This window comes from Anastrepha obliqua, chromosome 4 (genome assembly GCF_027943255.1).
Source record: "Anastrepha obliqua isolate idAnaObli1 chromosome 4, idAnaObli1_1.0, whole genome shotgun sequence".
Taxonomy (NCBI): Eukaryota; Metazoa; Arthropoda; class Insecta; order Diptera; family Tephritidae; genus Anastrepha; species Anastrepha obliqua.
Window position 1 is genome coordinate 101719016 of NC_072895.1, and position 21982 is coordinate 101740997.

General features: G+C 34.8%; 1 protein-coding gene across 8 annotated transcripts; it reads left to right on the plus strand.

Moving 5' to 3' along the window:
- Nucleotides 1–174: 174 nt before the first annotated feature.
- On the plus strand, nucleotides 175–21239 carry LOC129246256 (serine/threonine-protein kinase 10). Of its 8 annotated transcripts, XM_054884929.1 has the most exons (13): nucleotides 258–556; nucleotides 624–675; nucleotides 2020–2802; nucleotides 2912–3110; nucleotides 3188–3498; nucleotides 3568–3708; nucleotides 5933–6008; nucleotides 6086–6408; nucleotides 6486–8243; nucleotides 8591–9214; nucleotides 9283–9389; nucleotides 10560–10692; nucleotides 12657–14086. In XM_054884929.1, the coding sequence occupies exons 3-13, from the start codon at nucleotides 2479–2481 to the stop codon at nucleotides 13776–13778; spliced, it is 5118 nt and encodes a 1705-aa protein (XP_054740904.1). In that variant the 5' UTR covers nucleotides 258–556; nucleotides 624–675; nucleotides 2020–2478; the 3' UTR covers nucleotides 13779–14086. The 8 variants fall into 8 exon arrangements, with proteins under 8 accessions (XP_054740906.1, XP_054740904.1, XP_054740910.1 ...); XM_054884931.1 differs by lacking the exons at nucleotides 258–556; nucleotides 624–675 and adding an exon at nucleotides 175–247; XM_054884935.1 differs by lacking the exons at nucleotides 624–675; nucleotides 12657–14086 and adding an exon at nucleotides 20554–21239.
- The last annotated feature ends 743 nt before the right edge of the window (nucleotides 21240–21982 follow it).

Here is a 21982-nt window from a genome sequence, read left to right on the forward strand (position 1 = left end):
ATTAATTTAGAGAAAACTTTGTATTTATGGTAGTTTGATAAATACTTACTGATTTTATTAAAATTCTATAGCACCTCGCTCTTTTAGCCGCTAGATGCCACTAAGTTCCATGTTTTCCGCTAGCATTGATTTTGATGTTTTTCTTGCACAATATTTTCAGTGTATAATTATAATGCAAGTTGGAATGGTTGGAAACACTTCTTTTTTCCTTCGCTTTTGTGTCAGTTTCTACTTTCTACTATTCTTCGTAAGTTGTATTAATATCGGTCGGGCTATATATCCATAGTTTTATACTTTTTCTCCTTAAAATATTCGATTTGTCTGATAATTGTTTTGTTGCTCGTCTAGAAAATGTTTTTGCTTTCAAAAGTTTTATGAAAATAGCAATTGTAGTGATATGAAGGCTGTCTTGTGGCATAAGATCCTTACATGTTCAGTGGATCACTCGCGCTACAGAAAAGCCCTATATTTACAAAGATTAGTGCGTAACGTAACTTTGGAATGCCATTTATGAACACACAGAAATACAATTTCTCATAATTTTCAACATTAAAAAGTAAAATATGGAATTTTTATTGCCTCGCATGACCAATTTTAATCATATTTTGTCCTCCCTTAAACAGGGCTGCCAACTCTGCGGTTATTCATGTCGCGTCGTTAAAATAATATAAAGAGGTGCGTTGAAATTAGTGACCTTGCCTCTAAATTTTGAAGTGACTTAAATTTTTAGCACCAATTGGAAGTTTTTCATTACAAAGGAAAGAACAAAACGAATGTTCTGCTAATAAATTGCGGTGTTATCGACCCGATTCATGTTTCGTGTAAAGTATGACAGTTGGCAGTCCTAAAGTAACCGCCATTTTATTTTAGTTATGTGTTCTTTTGGACGGTTTGAGTGCTGTTATGAATCAATGTAAATATGAGTGACTAATAGCGCTAGCGCTATTGATAAGCGGCATATTTTTACCTCATTGTAGAAATATTTTGTATTTGATAGAAAAAAGAAGTTGCGAAAACTTGGCTTATAATGTTAATTAAATGCACAATTTGACGAACTATGAATGAAATAGCCGAGTGCTGTATCGCGAACGGCTAACGAACGGCAGCTGATGATGGCTCGCTGGCTGGCTCTGCGTGTGCATGAATGAACCAGGAATGCAATGAATATCGACTGGTTTGTGTAGATTGTTGAATGTGTGTAAATACTTTAATGCTTTCGTAATACTATTTCGAAACGTCGAAAATTTAATCGGTACTATAATGAATTGATAACGTTCAAGTATAAAATATCAGTGCAAATTAGTAGGTTTTGAAGCACTGCTAGCTATCAATATTTGAGCAATTCGGACGCTAAGAGAACGCTTACAAAATTGATTTTCTCACCGCAGTTTGACATTGTCTTGAAAATTAACACCCTACCAAAATGTTTTCAAGATTCAAAAGAAAATTATGTACATACGTGCATACATATGTATGCATATGTGAATTTGATAGCAAATCAATATGAATATTGTATAGTAAATAAATTTCGCATTTGAATTTTTTACGAAAAAATGAACTAAAACATGAAGTTTGATTTTCGCAGCTTACATGACTCACTTTCTATACACTGATGTAATATTTAAATATAGCGAACTTAAGCGTTCGCAAACAATTGAATGAGCATGATAAAGTCTTGCACTAGTCATAAACTCGTATCATATGCTAATCATTGTGCCAGATGTGGCATTCCAAGCAATATGCTAAACACCTATATAAACAAAATTTGCTATGAGGTTTGGCGAAATCTGCTTTCACCATTTCTATGGGACTTGGAGTTACTTATATTTAAACGTACATGTTAAAATAAATTCGTTAAAACCCCTTTCATTAATGGTATTCATAAAAAAAATATATACATATTGATTTCTTAGATTCATACTGTTGAATAATTCCACTCAACCCTTTTCATTTGTTCTATATTTTACATTATTGCATGCGTATATTTTGATTCTACTGAATCTTTATTTCGTTTTACAGTTCTAAACCTACATTCGCAAAGGCATGAAGACCTAATTTTAAAGCCGATAATTAAATTATAGAAGAGAGGAAACCGTAGAGAACATTGAACGGAAAAAGGCAAACGGTGGTAGGGGAACACGTGCGTCGCACCTAGTATTGCTACTGCTGCTGCTGTTTGCGCAAGAGAGAGGTTACCCATTTGTTGTTGGAATTGAGTGTAAACTTGGTGGAAATGTTTTTGGATTGATAAAATAAAATTGAACAGAGGAATTAGCTACTGAAAAGCAATTAAGCTGCTTTATAAAAAAGAAGCAAAAAAGGAAAAGAATGAAACTACTTTTGTATGTTAAAAGCAAAATGTAGTGCCTTTGGATAGTAAAACTGCTGTGTATAAGATTTTTTTTTTAACGTTGATGTAACATACCCTTACGACATAAAAATATAGCTAATTTTAATAATCAGTTTATAAGAATTACAATGTCGTTCATAAATAATCTGAAGAAGGTGTTCCACCTTGGAGGTGGGGAGGCGAAGAAGAAACGCCTTTACAATAATATCAAAATGGATACCGACCCGGCGGAGTTTTGGGAAATGGTGGGTGAGCTGGGCGATGGCGCTTTTGGCAAAGTATATAAAGCGCAACACAAGGAACACAAACGTTTTGCAGCGGCGAAATTATGCACATTGGAAGATGAAGAAAATCTTAGTGATCACATGGTTGAGATCGATATTTTATCAGAGATAAAACATCCAAACATTGTGGAATTGTATGAGGCGTTTTCAATAGAGGACAAATTATGGGTGAGTTTATAAAGCATAAATCTGACTATACATTGAAGCAATAGCATAGCCATCTGTCACTTGTAAAAATTTACTAATATATTCGCTATTCGCAAATATTTTTTTTCAGATGCTAATTGAGTATTGCGATGGTGGTGCTTTAGACAGCATAATGGTGGAATTGGAGAAACCGTTAACGGAGCCACAAATCGCCTATGTTTGCCGACATATGACTGAAGGTTTAAGTTTTTTACATAAAAGTAAAGTAATTCATCGCGATTTGAAAGCCGGAAATGTACTGCTAACAATGGAGGGGGGTGTAAAATTAGGTTTGTAATGATGGAAAATAATACCCTTAAAAAAGAACTCCATCCATTTATTTTTCTTCTCTTCTTCTCTTGTGCAGCTGACTTTGGCGTCTCGGCAAAAAATAAGCATACTCTACAGAAGCACGACACATTTATAGGTACACCTTATTGGATGGCGCCCGAGCTAGTGCTCTGTGAAACATTTCGGGATAATCCTTACGACTTAAAAGTGGATATCTGGTCACTGGGCATAACACTAATTGAGTTAGCGCAAATGGAACCACCAAATAGTGAAATGTCACCGATGCGTGTTTTATTGAAAATACAAAAAAGTGAACCTCCAACACTGGATCAGCCTTCAAAGTGGAGTAAGGAATTCAATGAGTTTCTAAAGAGAACTTTGGTCAAAGTGAGCGCACACAAAAAGTACTGCAGCAGTAAATTCATTAACCTATGCATTTTACTTATTCAATTTTAGGATCCACAACAACGCCCAACCACAGATATTTTATTACAGCATAGATTCATTAATTGTGAACTAGACGCTAAACCTATAAAAGACTTATTATTAGAATATAAGGCTGAAGTTGTTGAAGAAGTCGTCGATGATGATGCTGAGGTGAGTCTTATTTTAAAATATTTAGATTTGAATGACTATTGTATTTGTAGTATGTACAAATATATGTACAAGTGCAAACAAAAAAACACCTGCTTTCATTATTTGATTATTAATAATTATAACATAACATTTTTTACACGCTGCTAATTACCTCGCGCAATGCGTTTGTACCATAAAACTGCACGCTAATATTGAAAACCAATAAAAATAACAAAACAAAACAAAAAAAAAAACATCATTGAAAACTAAAAAAATACTTGTGTACGTTTCACAAACTTTGTTGTTGCTTTTAGAAGCTTAAACGTCAAGTGAAGCGGCGCTCTCTTTATCAGAGGGTTGGTAAGTCGGTGGTGGACTTCTTAACGACCTTGACCGTCGGATATTGTTTACCACACTACTTTTTGTCGTTTTACAATTTTAGCCAAGAATTAATCAATGATTGCATGTTACATTTTTAAAATTGAATCACATATGTACAACTTCATTCATTCATTTAGAATTCACTGCACCATTTTTTTTTTTTTTTTGAAATTTTTTGTTGTGGAAATATATCTGCTGATGCATTATTAACTGAAATATTTTTAGAAACCTTTTTAAGATACTGAATTCCATAAAAACGTGATAATAATTTTCGGCTCATTTAAATTGGTTTTTGAAAATGAAAAAATAAATTAAATATATTAAGAATTTGAAATGGTTGTTTTTTATCCATATGCCTGATCTTGTTATATGGTCTTTGACTTCGATTTTTTTAGGGCATGATAAAAACAAGGTTGTTAAAAATATAAAAAATTCACTCACCTAAAGCGGCTTTCATTTTGGCTTTCTCATTAAATATTCCTTTCACAAAATATGTAAGATCAAAAAGTGTAGTTGAAATCAACTAAAATTCGCATCGGTATATTTTCATCGCCAATGGTTTTTAAAGGCGTGCTTAAAAAATAAAAGCAACATAAATGAAATGGAATATGTTGCTGCCATTACACCAAGATTGCATATTTTTAGACACGCTCCTTTGAATTTTGAAGATGAATAATCTACGATGCCAATTTCAGTGCCTTCTTTATTCTTATTTCCACAGTTTAAGTCATTGAATTAAATTTACTTTTTTTAATGAAATTATGTACAAAAAACTCAAAATTTTTGATGAAATCTGTATTTTCAATGACTGATTTGGTTGAGTGAAATTAACAAAAATAAGTAGACATCGCATTTGTGTATATCACCTTAATATTGTAAGCTTTTTTATCGCCTTCAAAGTATTTTTTCCTTTTTTTGTTCATTTAATTAACTTTCTAATTTGTAGTTTATCTGTAATTTAGTAGCTAGTTCCAACAAATAACAAATCGCATGTTCAGATACCAAACAAAATGCAATTAAAATAAAATGTTTTAAAATTTTAGTCAACTTATTTGGGTACAATCAAATTTGTTTGGAAAAATATTGTATATTTAATTTCATTAAAATTAGAATTTCTTAAATTTATTAAAATTAAAATTTATTAATATAAAATTTTGTTTTGAAAAAATAATCGGTTTAAATGTGTATATCAAAAATTATATCACATTTATTTATGTAAATTTAATTTCATTAAAATTAAAATTTATTAAATTTATTAAAATTAAAATTTATTAATTTATTAATTTATTAATTTATTAATTTATTAAAATTAAAATTTATTAAAATTCTTTTTTCTCAACTTATCTGTTAAAAAAAATGTTATTTTTTTTCAAATGTACGAACTCTAATTTTTTTCTATTTAAGGATATGTTTATAATTAATTTCACATATCGCACCCTAAATACAAAAGGGTCACAACTCAAAATGTACTCCTGCTCAAATATGAACGAGACGTTATCAATAAAACGGTCCGCGGATGACATATGGCAAAAATAAATTTTTTGTTTTTTGTTAGGACTGTTATAAGCTTACATGGGAAATTTCAGCGTGATATGTCACATAGTTTGTTTTCTGTGCTACTGTAAACAAGTCAAGCTCGAGTGTGGAAAATTTTGAGTTGTGCCCCTTTTGTATTTAGGGTGCGATATACATAAAATATTTTTTACATTTCTTAATTCAAAATCTTTAATTTAATGATAAGTAAATGATCAACCATCCGTTAATTTTGTATAATTTTATCTTTGTTATCTTAGTTTCCTGTATTCATGTTAAGTTTCCATTCATATATCAATTTATTGTAACTTATGTTTGTCTCTCCCCGAAGGAACCCCGCAACTCGGCGCTCCGGCTCGACCTGGACGATGACTCTGCCTCTTTGCAGAGCCAAGATATTGACAAACGTAAGCTTTATCCTCCACTCACACTTCACTCTCACTTAAACTGTCCTAAACTTAGTCATGTGATACGATTTATTTAGTTCCAGGTACCCCAACATCAGTATCTATGGACTCTAAAGAACCAAATCAAACAAATAGTATACCACAAAGTAAACTATCACAACAAGGAGGAGCCGCAGATAATGTTTCTCCCATATTGCAAAAAAGTCTTGAAAATAATATATCATCTTCCAAAGAAGCAAAGGAGGATGAACAAACAAATAGCGTTAACAATGCGCCAAAGGAAAATGATACGAGTAAGCCGCTTTCACCTGGAGTGGCCACTAAACAAGCAGCTGTTGCTACTACACCTGCTGTTGAAGCTGACAGTCTTCCTGAGAAAAGCATTGACGCTGAGAGGAAGGTGAGTAACACTGGCTAATAGCTTAATAGCAGTGAACTTAAAAACTTAAATACCCATATATTTAATATCGTCCATAGATTCCCAAAAAAGAGAAGGGTAAGGCACCGCCACCTCCATCTGCTGCTGTGATTACAAAAACGCCAGAAACTCCAGCAGCGGTAAAAGCACGCACAGAATCGGAGAAGCGAACCAACGACGAATACACCCGCACAACCGCATCAGTCAAAACAGAGCTGACCAAGAATGTAGAAATCGATGTGCTAACTCCTGCATTGCAACAGTTCGTTAATGAACCGCAAGAACAGGCGCAGCCATTGCCATCACCATCACCGCCATCGCCGACCACATCGTCAGCAGCGGTTTCGGTTAATTCAACTTCGTCGTCGGTGAAGAGTGGCGCCATGCTAAGCTCGACCACTTCGCTTATCACCATTAATAGCGAGGCTTCGCCATCCAGCACGCCAACACGTTCATTTAACAATCAGGCACAGCAACAAAATGTCGTTCATCCCAACAGCTTGGAAGCCAGTGGCAGTCAAATAAGAGTTGTAACCAGCACGCATCCACCAGTCATAATTGACAATTCTGTGGTGCCCGCTGCATCACCTCAAAGTGAAGTGATAATTGTTTCAAACGATTTGAATAAGAGCACACATGTGCCAGAATCTTCGACTGACGACGATTTCACTTCGTTCGACGACAGTCTAGGCGATTCACCGCTATCGCCTCGACAGTCATCTATGATAGTGGCTGTGTGTGAGAAGGGAGGCGAAGAAACGGATAAGGGCGAAATGAATGCCGAAGCCAATCAGTCCATTATCGGCAAAAGATCGCGTGCACGAAAACTGGACGAGAGCGAAGTGCTAATCGTTAGCCCATCTTTCGTTGATGATGACTCTGCCTACAATACAGCAACGGGCAGTCACGATCATAGTGAACACCTAATGGACACCAGCCATGTGTCCGTTGTGACTGTCGGCGATGAGATAAAAGTTAAGGACAGTAGTCATCTAAGTAGCGATCAATACGATACAACATTAAGCAACGAAAACAACAACTTAAATAGCCAACGACCATTTATAAAGAATCACCAAAACGGCCAAATTATCACGGGCACACCAACAGAAGATGTAAATATTATTATAAATCGTAACACGCCACAAGACATTAGTGTCGGTAAACGACCGTCACCGGATAATAGCGTGGGCTCAATGGATTCACGTACACTTAGCGAAAGCGGTTCGTTACGCTCTAGTGGCGGTGTTATTCGACGAGCTGTAGGTTTGAATATTGCAACAGTTGATCAGAGTGACGTTGAAAGTATCGGCACCACAACTAGTCATGATAGTCGTAATGAGGCGGAGGGCCCCATAATGGGGTCTAAGATTCCTGAGGATGAAGAAGTTGTCATTCGACGTAAACAAGGACCTCTATCGCCGAAAATAGTAGCACCACCCGGTCCGACTAAAGAGGAAATCGAACTGCGTAATCTACGTAAGAAAACGCGAAAACGTACGCGAAAATTCGAAATTGATGGTGTACAAGTGACCACAACCACCAGCCGTGTCATATACGGCGACGAAGAGACTGGACGACTTTACGATGATCATGTGTTCCGCAAGCAAGAATTGCGAGAATTAAAAATGTTGCAAAAACAAGAGAAGAAACAACAAAACGACTTGCAATTGAAGGAGCAAATTGCTAGGGAACAGCAGGATCGTCGTTTCGAACAGGAACGCATTTCATTGGAGAAGACTTATGAAGCCGATATGGATACATTGGCAAGACAACAGAAGCAATTGATTGAGAAAACGGAACAAGCGCAGGAACATGAGGTGAGGGAGGCATTTCTTAAGATTTCTTCAAAGTGTAGAAAGTGACCTCTGGTAGTGGCAAACGCGCATATTTAGAAACACTTTTTCAAAGGGAAGATGTAAAGATTTTTGCTTCGAGTTTCAAGAAGACACAACTTTTATGATGAGTATAAAAATATTTTCACTTTGTTTAGTATAAATTTAGTTTGAAAGCGAAATTAATTTTATATGATCCTAAAATTTTATGACTAGCAGCGAAAGGGGAAAGTGTCTGAATTTTTTGATAGTTTCGAACTGTTTTAAAATTTTTCTCGGTTCAAATATTACATTTACCTCAACTCTGTTACTGTTATTTTACTCACCGGCAGCTACGAACATCTTCGAAGCGCATTCGGTCCGAGCAAGAACAAGAATTGAAGATCTTCCGTGAGAATCTGAAACAAGAAATTCGTTTGCTGAAACAAGAAGTAGATTTACTACCCAAAGATAAACGCAAAGACGAATTCAAGCAACGTCGTTCCGCTATGGAACTGGACCATGAGGAGAAAGAGCGCGCTTTCCTAGATTCGCTCAAAGAACGCCATGAATTGTTGTTGCGACGGTTGAGTGAAAAACATCGCGATCATCTTGCCACAATCAATCGCAATTTCCTACAGCAGAAGCAAAATGCCATGCGTACACGCGAAGCACTGCTGTGGGAGTTGGAAGAGAAGCAATTGCATGAGCGCCATCAATTGGCCAAGCGGCACGTAAAGGAATTATGTTTCATGCAGCGCCATCAAATGATTGTGCGACATGAGAAAGAATTGGATCAGGTGAAGAAAATGTTGCAACGCAAAGAGGAGGATATGATTAAGAAACAGGCTTTGGAGAAACGAGCGTTGCCAAAGCGAATTCGTGCGGAACGTAAAGCACGAGATTTGATGTTCCGTGAATCTTTGCGGATATCAACAAATCTTGATCCCGAAGTCGAAAGAGAGCGACTTAAGAAGGTAAGCAACCGCTGTTAATGCGTGGATGGACAATCCTTTAAAGTTATTTTTTTTGTTTATTTTGTTAGTTCCAAGAGCAAGAAAAGAAACGTTACACGCAAGAGGAGCGACGATTTGAAATTAAACATCAAAAGCAACTGGAGGAATTGCGCGCAACACGTGAGGGAGCGATAAGGTAAGCTAAGTTTAGAAAATGTAGCGAATATAAGTGAAGCAGAAGTGTCTTGTGCCGGCTGGCGTATCAATGCGGGTTGCGTGGGCCAAACGACCTTTATTTTTTTTGTTTTGTAAAAAATTTAGTTGGTTTTCTCTGAAAAGCTGATTCTCCTGCATGTAATAAGATTGAGCGGCGGCGACTAACACATTCGCAACAAACACAGTGTAAAGGAAAATCGGGCCCTTCTTATTTTGGGTTGTCTGGTTGTTAACATTCTGTTGGATGAACAGGAGAGAAGGGACTGTCGGATGAGGGCATACCTGGCATACGTTGTGACATTTGTTATTGTCTGACTACGATTTATCTTTTAATTGTGTAAGGACGGAACTCGCCTTAAGTCCGAATAGATATTTTGTAAAATCCCCAATCGTGGGCGCTTTATTAGTGCCATCTGACAATGTGAAGTATCTTAGTCTGGTACTGAATATAAGTTATCGTGGAGACCCAGTATTGAGTAGAGTATTACAAAGGCTTCAGTTGCTTTGTAAGTCTGCAGCGGCACCATCGGGAATTGGAGCTCTCACCTAAGGTGGTTTTTTAAAACTAATTATTGTAAAACCAAACATTTTATGTGTTGCCATCGTCTAGTGGAAACCACTGGCACAATTACGTTCTGGATACTGCAGCAGGTTAAACTCCTACCTATCTAGAATTGACCAGAACATACTAAACATGTGTGGGCATGTGAATCCCCCCCGTACGACACTAATCACCTTTCCACATGCCCCATCAAATCCAATCATCTAAAACCCCTCTCCCTCTGGACCGAACCTGACGAAACAGCAATTTTCTTGGGCCTACCGTTAGATGAGCTAGACGAAGACGATTTATACTATACTGACAGGGCAAAGTTGCTGCTACAACAACAACAACAACGACTTCATCTCTATTCTTAAACTATGGGAATTCACAAATATATAGAAACATTGAGTTTCTCCTCACCTTAATTCACCAAAGGATAGGTTGGAGGCAGCGTGTTCTGCCAGGTGCTTAAGTTTATGCTTCCGTATAACAACAACTACTAAACCTACAATCCCTGACTTGAACTATTAAACTGCGTTATTTTTAATAGAGCTTTTCGAACTACACTTATCGCACAATTTTCTTTGCTTCCCTCATTTTATACAGAGAGCTTGAGCAGTTGCAGAATGAGAAACGGAAAGCTTTGGTCGAACATGAACAAGCCAAGTTGACGGATATCGACGAGCGACTAAAGGCCGAGTTGCGTGAATGGAAGGAACAATTAGTACCTAGAAAGCAGGTAAATATTCGTTCAATCCAATGTAAATACTGTTGTTACGATATCAAAATAGTTCTTCTAATTTGGGTTTTTATGCATAGACGGTTTTAGTTGAGTTGAGCGCAGATTTCGTACTAAAGCATTGTTGCATTGTCAATTTGATAATTGTAGAAAAAATATGATTCGGTATTTTCGTTTGTTTTTAACTTTGTTTATTGGCGTGTTTATTTGTAAAATATTTGTTTTTGTAATTCATTTATTTTTAATTGGTTTGCATTACACTCTATATTTTGTATTTTTTGTGTTTGTACAATACACATCTCGTACATGCCAAAATATTATATGGATGGATATATATTAATAAACACCTCCCCCACAATGTGACAATGCAATGAATGCGTTAGGAAGTTAGGCATGTAGTTGTTGGCTTCTCTATTGTTTGATTTGCTTCAATTACCCATTTGTGGGTTAGTACTATTTTAACACACAGTGCATTAAATAACACAGCACAGGGCCTGAATGACAAGTTTTGACAATTTTGTTTTTATTTAATTCATAGAAGATTTTTTTTTTTTACTACACTCATACATAGTTCACTTTTTTACAAGAAATGAGTCCAAATTTAAAGCTTTATCCATTGAAAAAAAATTAACAAATTTATATGAAATTTTCAAACTTTTTAACCAGAACTTTCACAAAAAATTTCGAGTAAGTTTCATAACCCATTGAATTTTAGTAGAAAGTATAAGCTTGAAGGCATACAGTATGGGGGAGTTCGCAAATCTCCTGGCGCACTAAACCACGAATATTCGGCTCATACGTGAAGTCCGTATTGTTCTACGGAAGCGAAACATGGCGAAACACCAGATAGCATCACGAGAATGGCACTGGGTTGGAATACGCAAGGGAGAATAGGTCGCGGTCGATCAAAAAACACTTGGAGAAGGTCGATGGTGCGCGAACTAGCAGATGCCGACTTCTCATGGGACGGTGCAAAAACAACAGCACAGAACCGTATATGATGGAAGAGTCTTGTCGAGGCCCTATGCTTCCGGCAGGAGTGAACAAGAATAAAAAAAGAATAAGCTCGAAGTGACTCAAATGTCGATGTCAAATTGCTGACAGTGTTTGGAGTTATTATTACAAGACCGCCAGCAAACAAAAAAAAATGTGAAAAATCAATACGATTTTTGAACTACTTCACGCTTGCGGATTATAATACCAAAATTCAATGTGTTATAAATCTGTCGATTTTTCTAAAAATTCTGTTTCAAAAGTTTACAATTTTCATGAAAATTTGTTAATCCTTTTTTTTTTTTTGAAATTTACACAATGTTCGACACTTGTGTTTATTTATGTGGTTACATACTAAAGTTATGAAAATTAAAAAAACGAACGTATAAATTCACAAAACTTGTCAACAAGTCCACGTGCTATAGTTTATTTAACCCACAGTAGTTTTCAAAATATCGATATTATTTGGAGCAACTTCGTTTTTAGTATGATATTTGCTGCCATAAATTTGCGCCCTTTACTTTGCGCTCAACTCAACGCTGTCTGCGGTGCTTAGTTTGCGGTGGCGTTGTCTAGCTTAATTACATTTTCAATATAATTATTATTTTTATTGTTATTTAATTAATAAGCTATTTAGAATTAGTTTGTGTTGCGAAAACCTTGCCAAGCTTAACGAAAGTTTAACTAAATACTTTTAAGGTTCAAACCTCGAAATTAAAGACTTATATCTTATATCCTCTTCTCTTTTAACCGCTACCTTTATATGGCTTGACTTTTGGATATTAATATTGGTATTGAATTTAATCCAACCAATTTATACTACTAATCATTATATGCTGAAATTGCATGCAATCCTGCCAAATGCCAAAAACTTAATTAAAAACAAAAAACAAAAAAATACTTATTGGGATTGGTGGTTATTACGCTGTTTACGCTTTGGCTCTGGTTCTGCTTTGCAACCAAATATATAGAAACTTATCGATACTCTTAACGAAATGTCCGAGCGTTTTGAGAAAAAATACGGTCCTATACCAGATCGTGTGCCATTCACATTGAAAGATATTGAGGTGCCATTGCAACTGCGTGGATTTTTCAATGATGCGCCACGTTCTCTGCCACGTGGTCTCTTCCTCAGCGGCAATCAGATGCTGCGATCGCGCACCTACTTCTCTCTATCGTTAGATCCACGCACCAAATTCCACGGTTCCACACCCGATTTAAGTCGCAGTGTACCTACAACACCTGTATTTCGTAAATTTGGTCCAACCAAAGAGCGCAGTGATAGTTTGGCACTAGAGAGAGCACCTAGATTACGAGAGGAACGCTTCACAGATGAAATTGTGGAATTGCGACAAGCGCACGGGGTACTAACGCCACGCTTTGTGTCCGCAGCGGCAACGGCAGCATCATCATCAGCAGCTGGTGTCGTCAAGGTCGATATGCCGAGTGATGTCGGCCAATTGAAGGCAATTAATGTGCAAACTCCCACACTGGGCGCCAGTCGACAAGTGGATTCAGAGCGACCTTTGCTGTCTACCTTCCGTAGTACAATGCCGCCGCAGAGTAGTCACAATAATGAGTTGACAAAAAACATGAATACAAACATATATTCCACACCACACGCTGATATTGTAAGCAATCGTTTTAATAAAAAAGAGAATTTAAAAGTTGATGAACCAACAACAACCATATCAGAAACAACAATATCCAATAAACCAGACCTGCGCCATCAAGCGCAAAATCTATTATATTCCTCATCGTTTGCTATCAAACGGCCCAGCTTATATGGAACGGGTCGCTCTTCGTTAGGCAGTACGCAATCATTGTATGACATATACGAGGGTACAACACGTTTCAACACTCCGGCTGAACGCGTTGAGCCTGACGTTAGATTGTCGAACAAGAAAGCGACCGCTCTACTCGACAGCATTGAACCCTCCTTGCGCGCTTCAATCAAATTGGGTAGTGTGCAGGAGGTGAATAACTTGGATGATAAAGAGGTTAAATATACAATCCCCAGGATTGAAGTAAAAGATAAAAAGTCGAAGAGAAATATAGCAGTCGGTCGTTTAGATGAGGATTCCTGGGCTTAGAGCAGTCAATGTAAAAAAGTGTAAAACAAAAACAGTTGAAAAAAAATATAGAGAACACAAAACATGAAAACGTAAATCAACAAAACTCAGTGGCATTTAATGAGAAAACGTGGAAAAATCGCTTAGAACAACAGGGCGTGGTTTGCAAGTGTATTTTTCCTACTTCTAACTGCATATGCTTTACAAAATCGCTTTACATATATACATATCTACATGTACATATACAAGGTGGCGCAAAGCTAAACATCCAATTTTGTTTTTGAATAATTTTTTTACCAAATAAAAAAAGTTATCTCGAGTGATGGAAATCTTTATTTTGAACTTTGTGCGCTCCATTGCTTGTCTGTTTACAGCTTCTTAGTTCATAAGTGTCAAATGCGATTGACGTATGACGCCCATAGGGTGATTAATTTTACGCCACCTTGTAATAGATTCTCTGTTGGCACTAACATTTCGTATTTGTTTGCATTGACTCATTAAATGCGTCCACTCGATGACACATACTACTACACTATTTCTGTGTGTAAAAATGTAAATATGTGGGTGTGTATGGGTTTGAAGGGTTAACACTTTGTAGCAAAGAAGTAAATGTTACGGTAATGATATGAATAACGCAGTTTTGCTGTGAGCTACTGCGAAAAGTTTTTACGCAACAGTCAAAGATTTCGTTAGAAGAAAGCGATTTAATCAAAAACCAGCTTTTTATTACATAGTGTAAAAGAATCTGCAAAATCTACGTAAACTTTCTGACTAACTAAACATCAATGAAATATTCGTAAAAGAAATAGACATTCCTGGTTGCGACTGAAGAAAATGAAGAATTATGAAAAATGTAAAATCAAATAAATCATGGCAAAAGTATTAGAGACCTACACTTTTATTATTTGTTTGTAAAAAAAAGTGCCAAGCACTGCTGTTTGAGTGAAATCTACGCCTAAAAGATGCCATATTAAAATTGTCGAGTTTTTATATATCAACAACTACAACCGTTCCATATAATTTGGCGTATTCAAAGAAGTTTTTTGAGTTTCAATTTTTGCCGCAAAAATTGAACTGTCCACCTGTTTGGTTTGCTGTGAATATAATTTTCGTACGTAATAACGTGACGTAAATTAATTTTTGGAAATGTGAATAAAATAAATTTGCATTTAAATTTTCAGAGAACCGCTTACATTTCCATTATGTAATGATTACTTTCAATTGTTTGTTAATCTTCCAATTTTATTTAGTCTTTAAATTTTTGGTTTCTTAAAATAATAAGAAACATTAGTTAGTATTTTTATTAATTTTTTTAGTGCTGTGGTTGTAGCTGCATAAACAATCCCCATACATAGACGGGAAATGCTGCTAGAATGACAGTCCTTGGCCGGATATAAATCTGAGTCGTTCCGGTAACGTAGAACCGACTGTCATGGGAACGACAGTATTTAATCTGCTTTTTGATAGTTTTTGAGTTTTAAAAATTTTTCTCTGAAAAGCAAGAATTCTTTTTTCATTAATTTCTTTATTTATTTCATTCAATTTATTTTTCCAAGTTTTTATTTTTTCTTTTGCTCGAATTTAATAATTACTTGTGTTAATTTTTTTTTCTTATTCTAAAATATTGATAATTTGTAAGTTTTAATTTTTTTCGAACATAAGTTTGTTGAATTTAAAACACTCGAAAGTGCTATATAATAATATTGATATATTTTCATAATTTGTTGTTTCAAATCAAAGCAGTATGAATTTTCGAGCCTTTTGTGTGAGTAAAAAAAATTAAATTAAAAATTAAAAATAGTCATACAAAGTATTCACATCTACATTTTTTAGTGAAATAATTCATATTCAGAAATAATAATTTTTGAAATTTGCGGTCAAAAAAAATCATAAACGTTAATCAGGTTAAAGGTAATCAAAATTAAAAAAAAAAAATTTTTTGAGAAAAAACTGAATCATTATTTTCGGGCGAAGAAAATAAAATCTTGGATAATTAATTTTGTCAAGAAAAAAGTTCTCGGAACAAATAATAAATCAATAATTGGTGCGTACACTTCTGCTAGGTGTTTGGCCGATCTTCTCCTCCTATTTTTTAGTGTGCGTCTTGATGTTGGTCCATAAATGGAGGGACTTGCAGTTTTTTGCGGACCCCGAATGGCAAATGGTTTTTATGAAGAGCCTTTTCATGGCAAAAATACATACGATGGTTTGCCATTGCTTGCCGAAGGGGGAAAACTTTTTCTATTATTTGATGTTCATGGACGGAGATTCGCACTCGCGAATGGCTACGGCGGCCGGAATATATTTAGAAAATTCAAAATATTCGCCATTAACTGCAACGCACTAATGCCAGCGTTTTATCCAGCTCTCGTAATATTTCAGTAAGTCTATTTTCGGTATAGCCACCAGAGCCGTTCGATGTTTCTAACACTTCCTTTCGGCTGTTAAAACGCGTTCCCCGTAGTGATTTTTTGACTCGATCGCCTGGATGGTATTCGTTTCGTTCTTGGTCGAAAATTCACGGATAATGATGTGCGACAGTGTGTTATCATGGTGCAAAATCCACGAGTTCTTTTCCCACAAGTCTTTTCTTTTTGTCGAATTGCTTTACGCAAACGTCTCATAACGCCCAAATAATAGTCCTTATTAACTGTCGGACCTTTTGGCAAAAACTCGTTGTGTACAATACCTTTGTAATCCATAAAAACCATGAGCGTCGCTTTCTCTACTCAGTCGCCTAATGTGTGTACTCATAAGCCCACATCTTGTCTCCGGTAATGTTGCGTTTGATGAATGTTGTGTCGGATTCAGCCTTGAAAATCTTGTCTTCGGCGTTATTTACGCGGCTCCTTTTTTGCATTAAATTCAGGTCCTTTTCAGATCCTTACAGCAACACGGCGCAAACCTAAATCAATAGCTACATTGTCCTGAATGGATCCATAAGCAATGCCCAAGTCCATTGTCAGCTTTTTAATGATTAATCTGCGGTTATTGATTAACTATTCTTTTACTTTATTGATGTTTTCATTGCCACTACATTCGTCATCCTTGATGGACTTACAATCTCTTCTGAAACGTTCATGACACACTTAAACGGTTGTTTTCTTTAGAGTATCATTAACATTTTTAAGATTTTCGCACCATTGAATCCATTTTTAATGCAAAATTTAATACAAACTCGTTGCAAATAAAAATTCATTTTTTAAACTCTAAAAAATTGAATACACGTGCAGAGGTAGATTTACTCACCACGGCGTAACTCTTACAAATATCATGCAGTGGCGATAAAATTTTAATATGAATCTTAATCACAGATGTGACAACCTAAAAAACAAGAATCCAAACCAGCTGACTTAGAGCGTTATCTGGCGGTTGTTCCGGGAATTTTTTGATCACGGTGGTATATGTATTATATAATAGGCGCTTACACCCTCTGTTGGTTGTTTCGTCGAACGCCTTCTCCAATTTGTGGTGTGCATCTTGATGTTTTTGCACAAATGCAGGGACCTACAGTTATGTGCTGCCTCCGTATGGAAAATTTTTTTTATAAGGAGCTGTTTTCATAGCAGAAATACACTTTTGCTATCATTTCGTGTTTCATGCCCGAGGTTTCGCACTCGAGCACTACAGAATGGTAGTCACGCACCAACCCATTCGGCTACAGCGGCCGCTAGAACTCTAAACAATGCATAATATTATTTATATTTGCATTTAATGACAAAAAATTCAAATAAAATTAAAAATAATGACTCACGACAGAAAATAAAAAAAGTTAAATACTTTTTTAACTAAAAACATCAAAATAATTATATTTTATAATGTATGTACCATACATTAGGCGAAATATAGAAATAAAAAATAATCATTATATTTGTTCAAAATACAATTTGGTATAAAATACAAAAAAATATTATGCCGCGCTTGCCAAATTTTTGTATTTTATACAAAGCTTGCTTTAAAATACTTATTTAAAAATGGGAAATGTAGGTGGAAGAAAAAAATGCACAGCTACACGAGTAAGACACTTCGGGAAGATATACTTAAAAATTAAAATTTGTATAGAATTTGAAGAAAAAAAAGCTCTTAAAATATCGCCAATTATTGTTCTAATCAAATTAAAAAGTTTGGTTTCTGATATAACATTTATTTGCGGTTTCTTTGTACGCGTGGTATTCTGGGTTTTGATATATCATAGAACAGCATCTAAAGGTTTATAAAGACAACTCATTAACTCAGGATTGGAAAATTTACACATTCTGCAAAATATTTCTGTTTTTTGCTAGTCAAGAGAGTAAGACACTTAGAGCCGCTCGCACCTACTATTAAAGCTTAAAAATGTAAAATTACACTAAAAACGTGTTTTTGAGCAGGTTATGGACTCAAGTGGGAGAGATTTGTGGCAAATGCCGATTCTTTTTTCTATCCGTAAATTATTGGATACAAACGCTCCAGCTCTGAAAATATTAGACACGCTATCCGCTGGTAGAGGCAGAGGAACAGGAAGGCCTTGTTTGCATTAGAAAGATCAAATGGAGAAGGACTTGGCTTCATTTGGTGTGCCATTGTTGTTGCTGTAGTATCATAAACATTCACCATACTTGCATACAAATCCGGTTCGCTCCGGTAACTTAGAACCGTCTGTCGTGGAAACAACTTGATGTGTCCAACTCGCTTGTTAAACTCGGGCAATATCGCCTAACCGCTTATTGTGCCAATCAAATTCGAATTAAAAAAAAAAGGTTTGCATTTTTTGGATATTTTTAGGTGCATTTAGTGGAGAGGTAAAAAAAACTGTTTCCCAAAAAAATACAACGAAAAAATTTATAACATTCCCTGAGGAAATAGATATAATTTTAGATTTTAGTAAACTATTTCCTTAAAAGGGGTTAGGGATAGTCAGAGGCCCGAAAAAATGAAGATTTTCAATAATTTTTTGTTTTTGCTAGTCAAATGCTTGATTTTACAAAAATAAAAACATAGCATTAATACATGATGTTTCGACTTGACTTTAGCAAAATTAAAAAATAAATGAGTAATTGTTGTTGTTGTAGCAGCATAAACCTGTCCTTGACCGGATATAAATCCGGGTCGTTCCGGTTACGTAGAACCGACTGTCGTGGGAACGCTAATTGTAAAATTTATCGCTGTTTGTGTGGAACCCGTTGCTCCAGAAGTCCCTTGCGGGACTTGTATGGTCATTACAAGTCCTTGGAGATTCATCTAAAATCAATCGGACAAGAGAAATTAGTTTTATTAATAGATAATCTTGTGCCTGATCGAAGCTTTTCTTTCAAAATTAACAATATGGCGGCCTCAGGAAATATTTTTCAGATTTTCGAGAAAAAAACCGACAATTTATTGTTAAAAAAAAATCGAAATATTTGAAAAAACCTTCTGTCAGGCACGAGTTCTTAATGTTTTTTCAAAAGCAGTATACATTTTATTGAAATCTACCAAGCGGTTTTTAAGTTACAGTGATCACCAGTTCAAAAAACATAGTTTTGAGAAAAACGCATTTAATTAATTTGTTAATTGTTGAATAACTTGAAAAGTATTTGTCGGATTCACTTCAAATTTTCACACAATATTTTAAAGATATTATACTTTAAGAAAATGCAAAAAAAAAATTAAAATATTTTGAAAATTCTGACTACCACTAACCACTTGATAGTCTACATTTCTCCAAATTTGCATTTTTGCATCGGTCTCTAATACTCTGCTGCCAAGTAAATTTAGATTAACAAAAAAAAAAAACACATTAAAAAAAAAATAATAATAAAAAACTTATAATAAAAAAATTAAAAAAATAAGTAAATAATGTAAAATAAAAATAAATGTATAAAAGTGATGCACTTGAATAATTTCGTTGCCATACAAATTTTGCCAAAGTTTTTCCGCATCTGTTAGTACACACTATGCGCTGCTTTTTATAATTAATAATTATATTATATAAAATATATGTACATACATATGTACATGTATTTTCAAAGATTTAGAAAAAAGTAAAAAAAAATATAAAAAATAAAGTAAATAGCTTTATCGTATGATTTACAAAGATAATGAAATTTTGGATGCACATATTTTGACAAAAAAAAAACAAAACTAACAATTAGCCATTAATATTAAGTCAAATGTATATTTTCATACTAACGCCAATACACGCATGCCACATAATGCAAGCACGCAAATTAAAATGCCAAATATTTTAACATTTAAAAGTTGTTGTTAGCACCAATAATCGTATGCGTAAATATACATTACTTTGCAAGCAATACACATACATATGTAAATGTGGAGGGGGTCGATGTGCCGTGCACACACCATAAAGGGTGTTGAGTTAAAATATGCGCTTATTTTCTTATAATACGTATAAAACTATTATTATTAGAAAAGAAAAAAAAACGCAAAAAAAAAAATAAAGAACGAGTGAAGAGAAAAATAACTAACAAAAGTGGCTTAACTTTATGTCTTAACTTTTTCACACCGCCTGCCCTAACCTATGTGCATATACTCTCATATGCATGTGTACATATGTATGTACATGCACGTATGTACTGATAACTGTAAATATTTAATCTACATACGTTATCTAATAAATACATACATACATCTTCTATACTTTGTGGTTACCTTTCTTGATTTCTGCGCTCTCTTAATCTATGTATCTCTCACTTTCCAACTCTCTTTCTCTCTGACACTAATCCCTCAAATACTGCAATCATTTGTTCATCTATTCCATTTGTTGTGGCACGTTTATCTTCTTTATATCATTTGATTTGGATTTCATTTAAATTAGCGGCTGGAGGAGACATTCGCACAGCAATTGGAAGAAATGGAATTGTTGTATGGCGGTGCACTGGTAGTTCCCATGCCGTCAGATACTTTACAGCGTGATCACTTTACCGGCTCCACACGTAGTAGTTTGTCGTCCTATTCGGAGGGATGAAGCAATGAAGCACACAATTAACTGAAAGAAAAACGAAAAAAAACACATTATTTAAAGAAATAAATAAAGATGAAACGTAAAGTAATTCAAATGCAGAAAAGCCAATAAATTACGAAACTTAAGTAAAAATTACATGAAAATAAATGCTAATGCAGAATAAATTGAAAATTAAAACAGAAAAATTTAAATAGTAAGCGAAAAACGAAAACAAAAAAAGTTTTAAGCAGTTAATCTGTCGAACAGAATGGCTAAGTAATTTTAAATATACACATACATATATAAATGCATATTTTAGTTTAAAATTATCTTCTTGTATCCTAGCTCTACTTATTATCCATACATATACACGTGCGTATATTGTATGCGCAGAGTCAAGTTTTTTGTCTTTGCTTCGATAAATAATACACATACATACATACCTACCAACCTCCTCCTCTATTATATACTATTATTATACACCTTTACTTCCATTAATATTGTAAATATATATAAGTATTAAAAAATAAATGATCCATATTGTAACAGATCGTTAGAAATGCGTGTTTGTATTTTCACAAAAAAAAAAAAAAATTACCACTGGCCCTAAAAAAATGTCCGATTACACTGCGCAAAATTGTGGAGACAACCTTTCTGAAACTACGTCTACGGAAGAGTAGAACCCCAGCTGCTTTAGCAAAAAGTTAGCGGGTTAGCTTTTTCAAAACCACTGGTTTAACATTAGGGCCCTTCTTTAACCTCCAGTTTCTGCCCTTCTTTAACCTCCATTTTACTGCCTTTTAAGGGGTCAGAGGCTCGAAAAAATTATGATTTTCAATAATGTTTTTTTGCTAGTCAAATGCTTGATTTTACAAAAATAAAAACATAGCATTAATACATCATGTTTCGACTTGACTTAAGCAAAATTTAAAAAAAAAAAATTATAATTGTAAAAGTCATTGCTGTTTGTGTAGAGCCCGTTGCTCCAGAAGTCTCTTGCGCGGTGATCACAAGTCCTTGGAGATTCATCTAAAATGAAAAAAAATCCTTCGATCAAGCACGAGTTTTTAATGTTTTTTCAAAAGCAGTATAAATTTTATTGAAATATACCAAGCGATTTTTAAGTTACAGTGATCACCAGTTCAAAAAACATAGTTTTGAGAAAAACGCATTAAAGTTTTGTTACAGATTTATGTAGAGTTATACGAATTATACCTGGGCTATAAAATAGTTCTTCAGCCGTCATAGCAGCTTCAAAAATATCGATTTGCTGTTGCCTATGTAGCATTCTACCTTCTCGAGT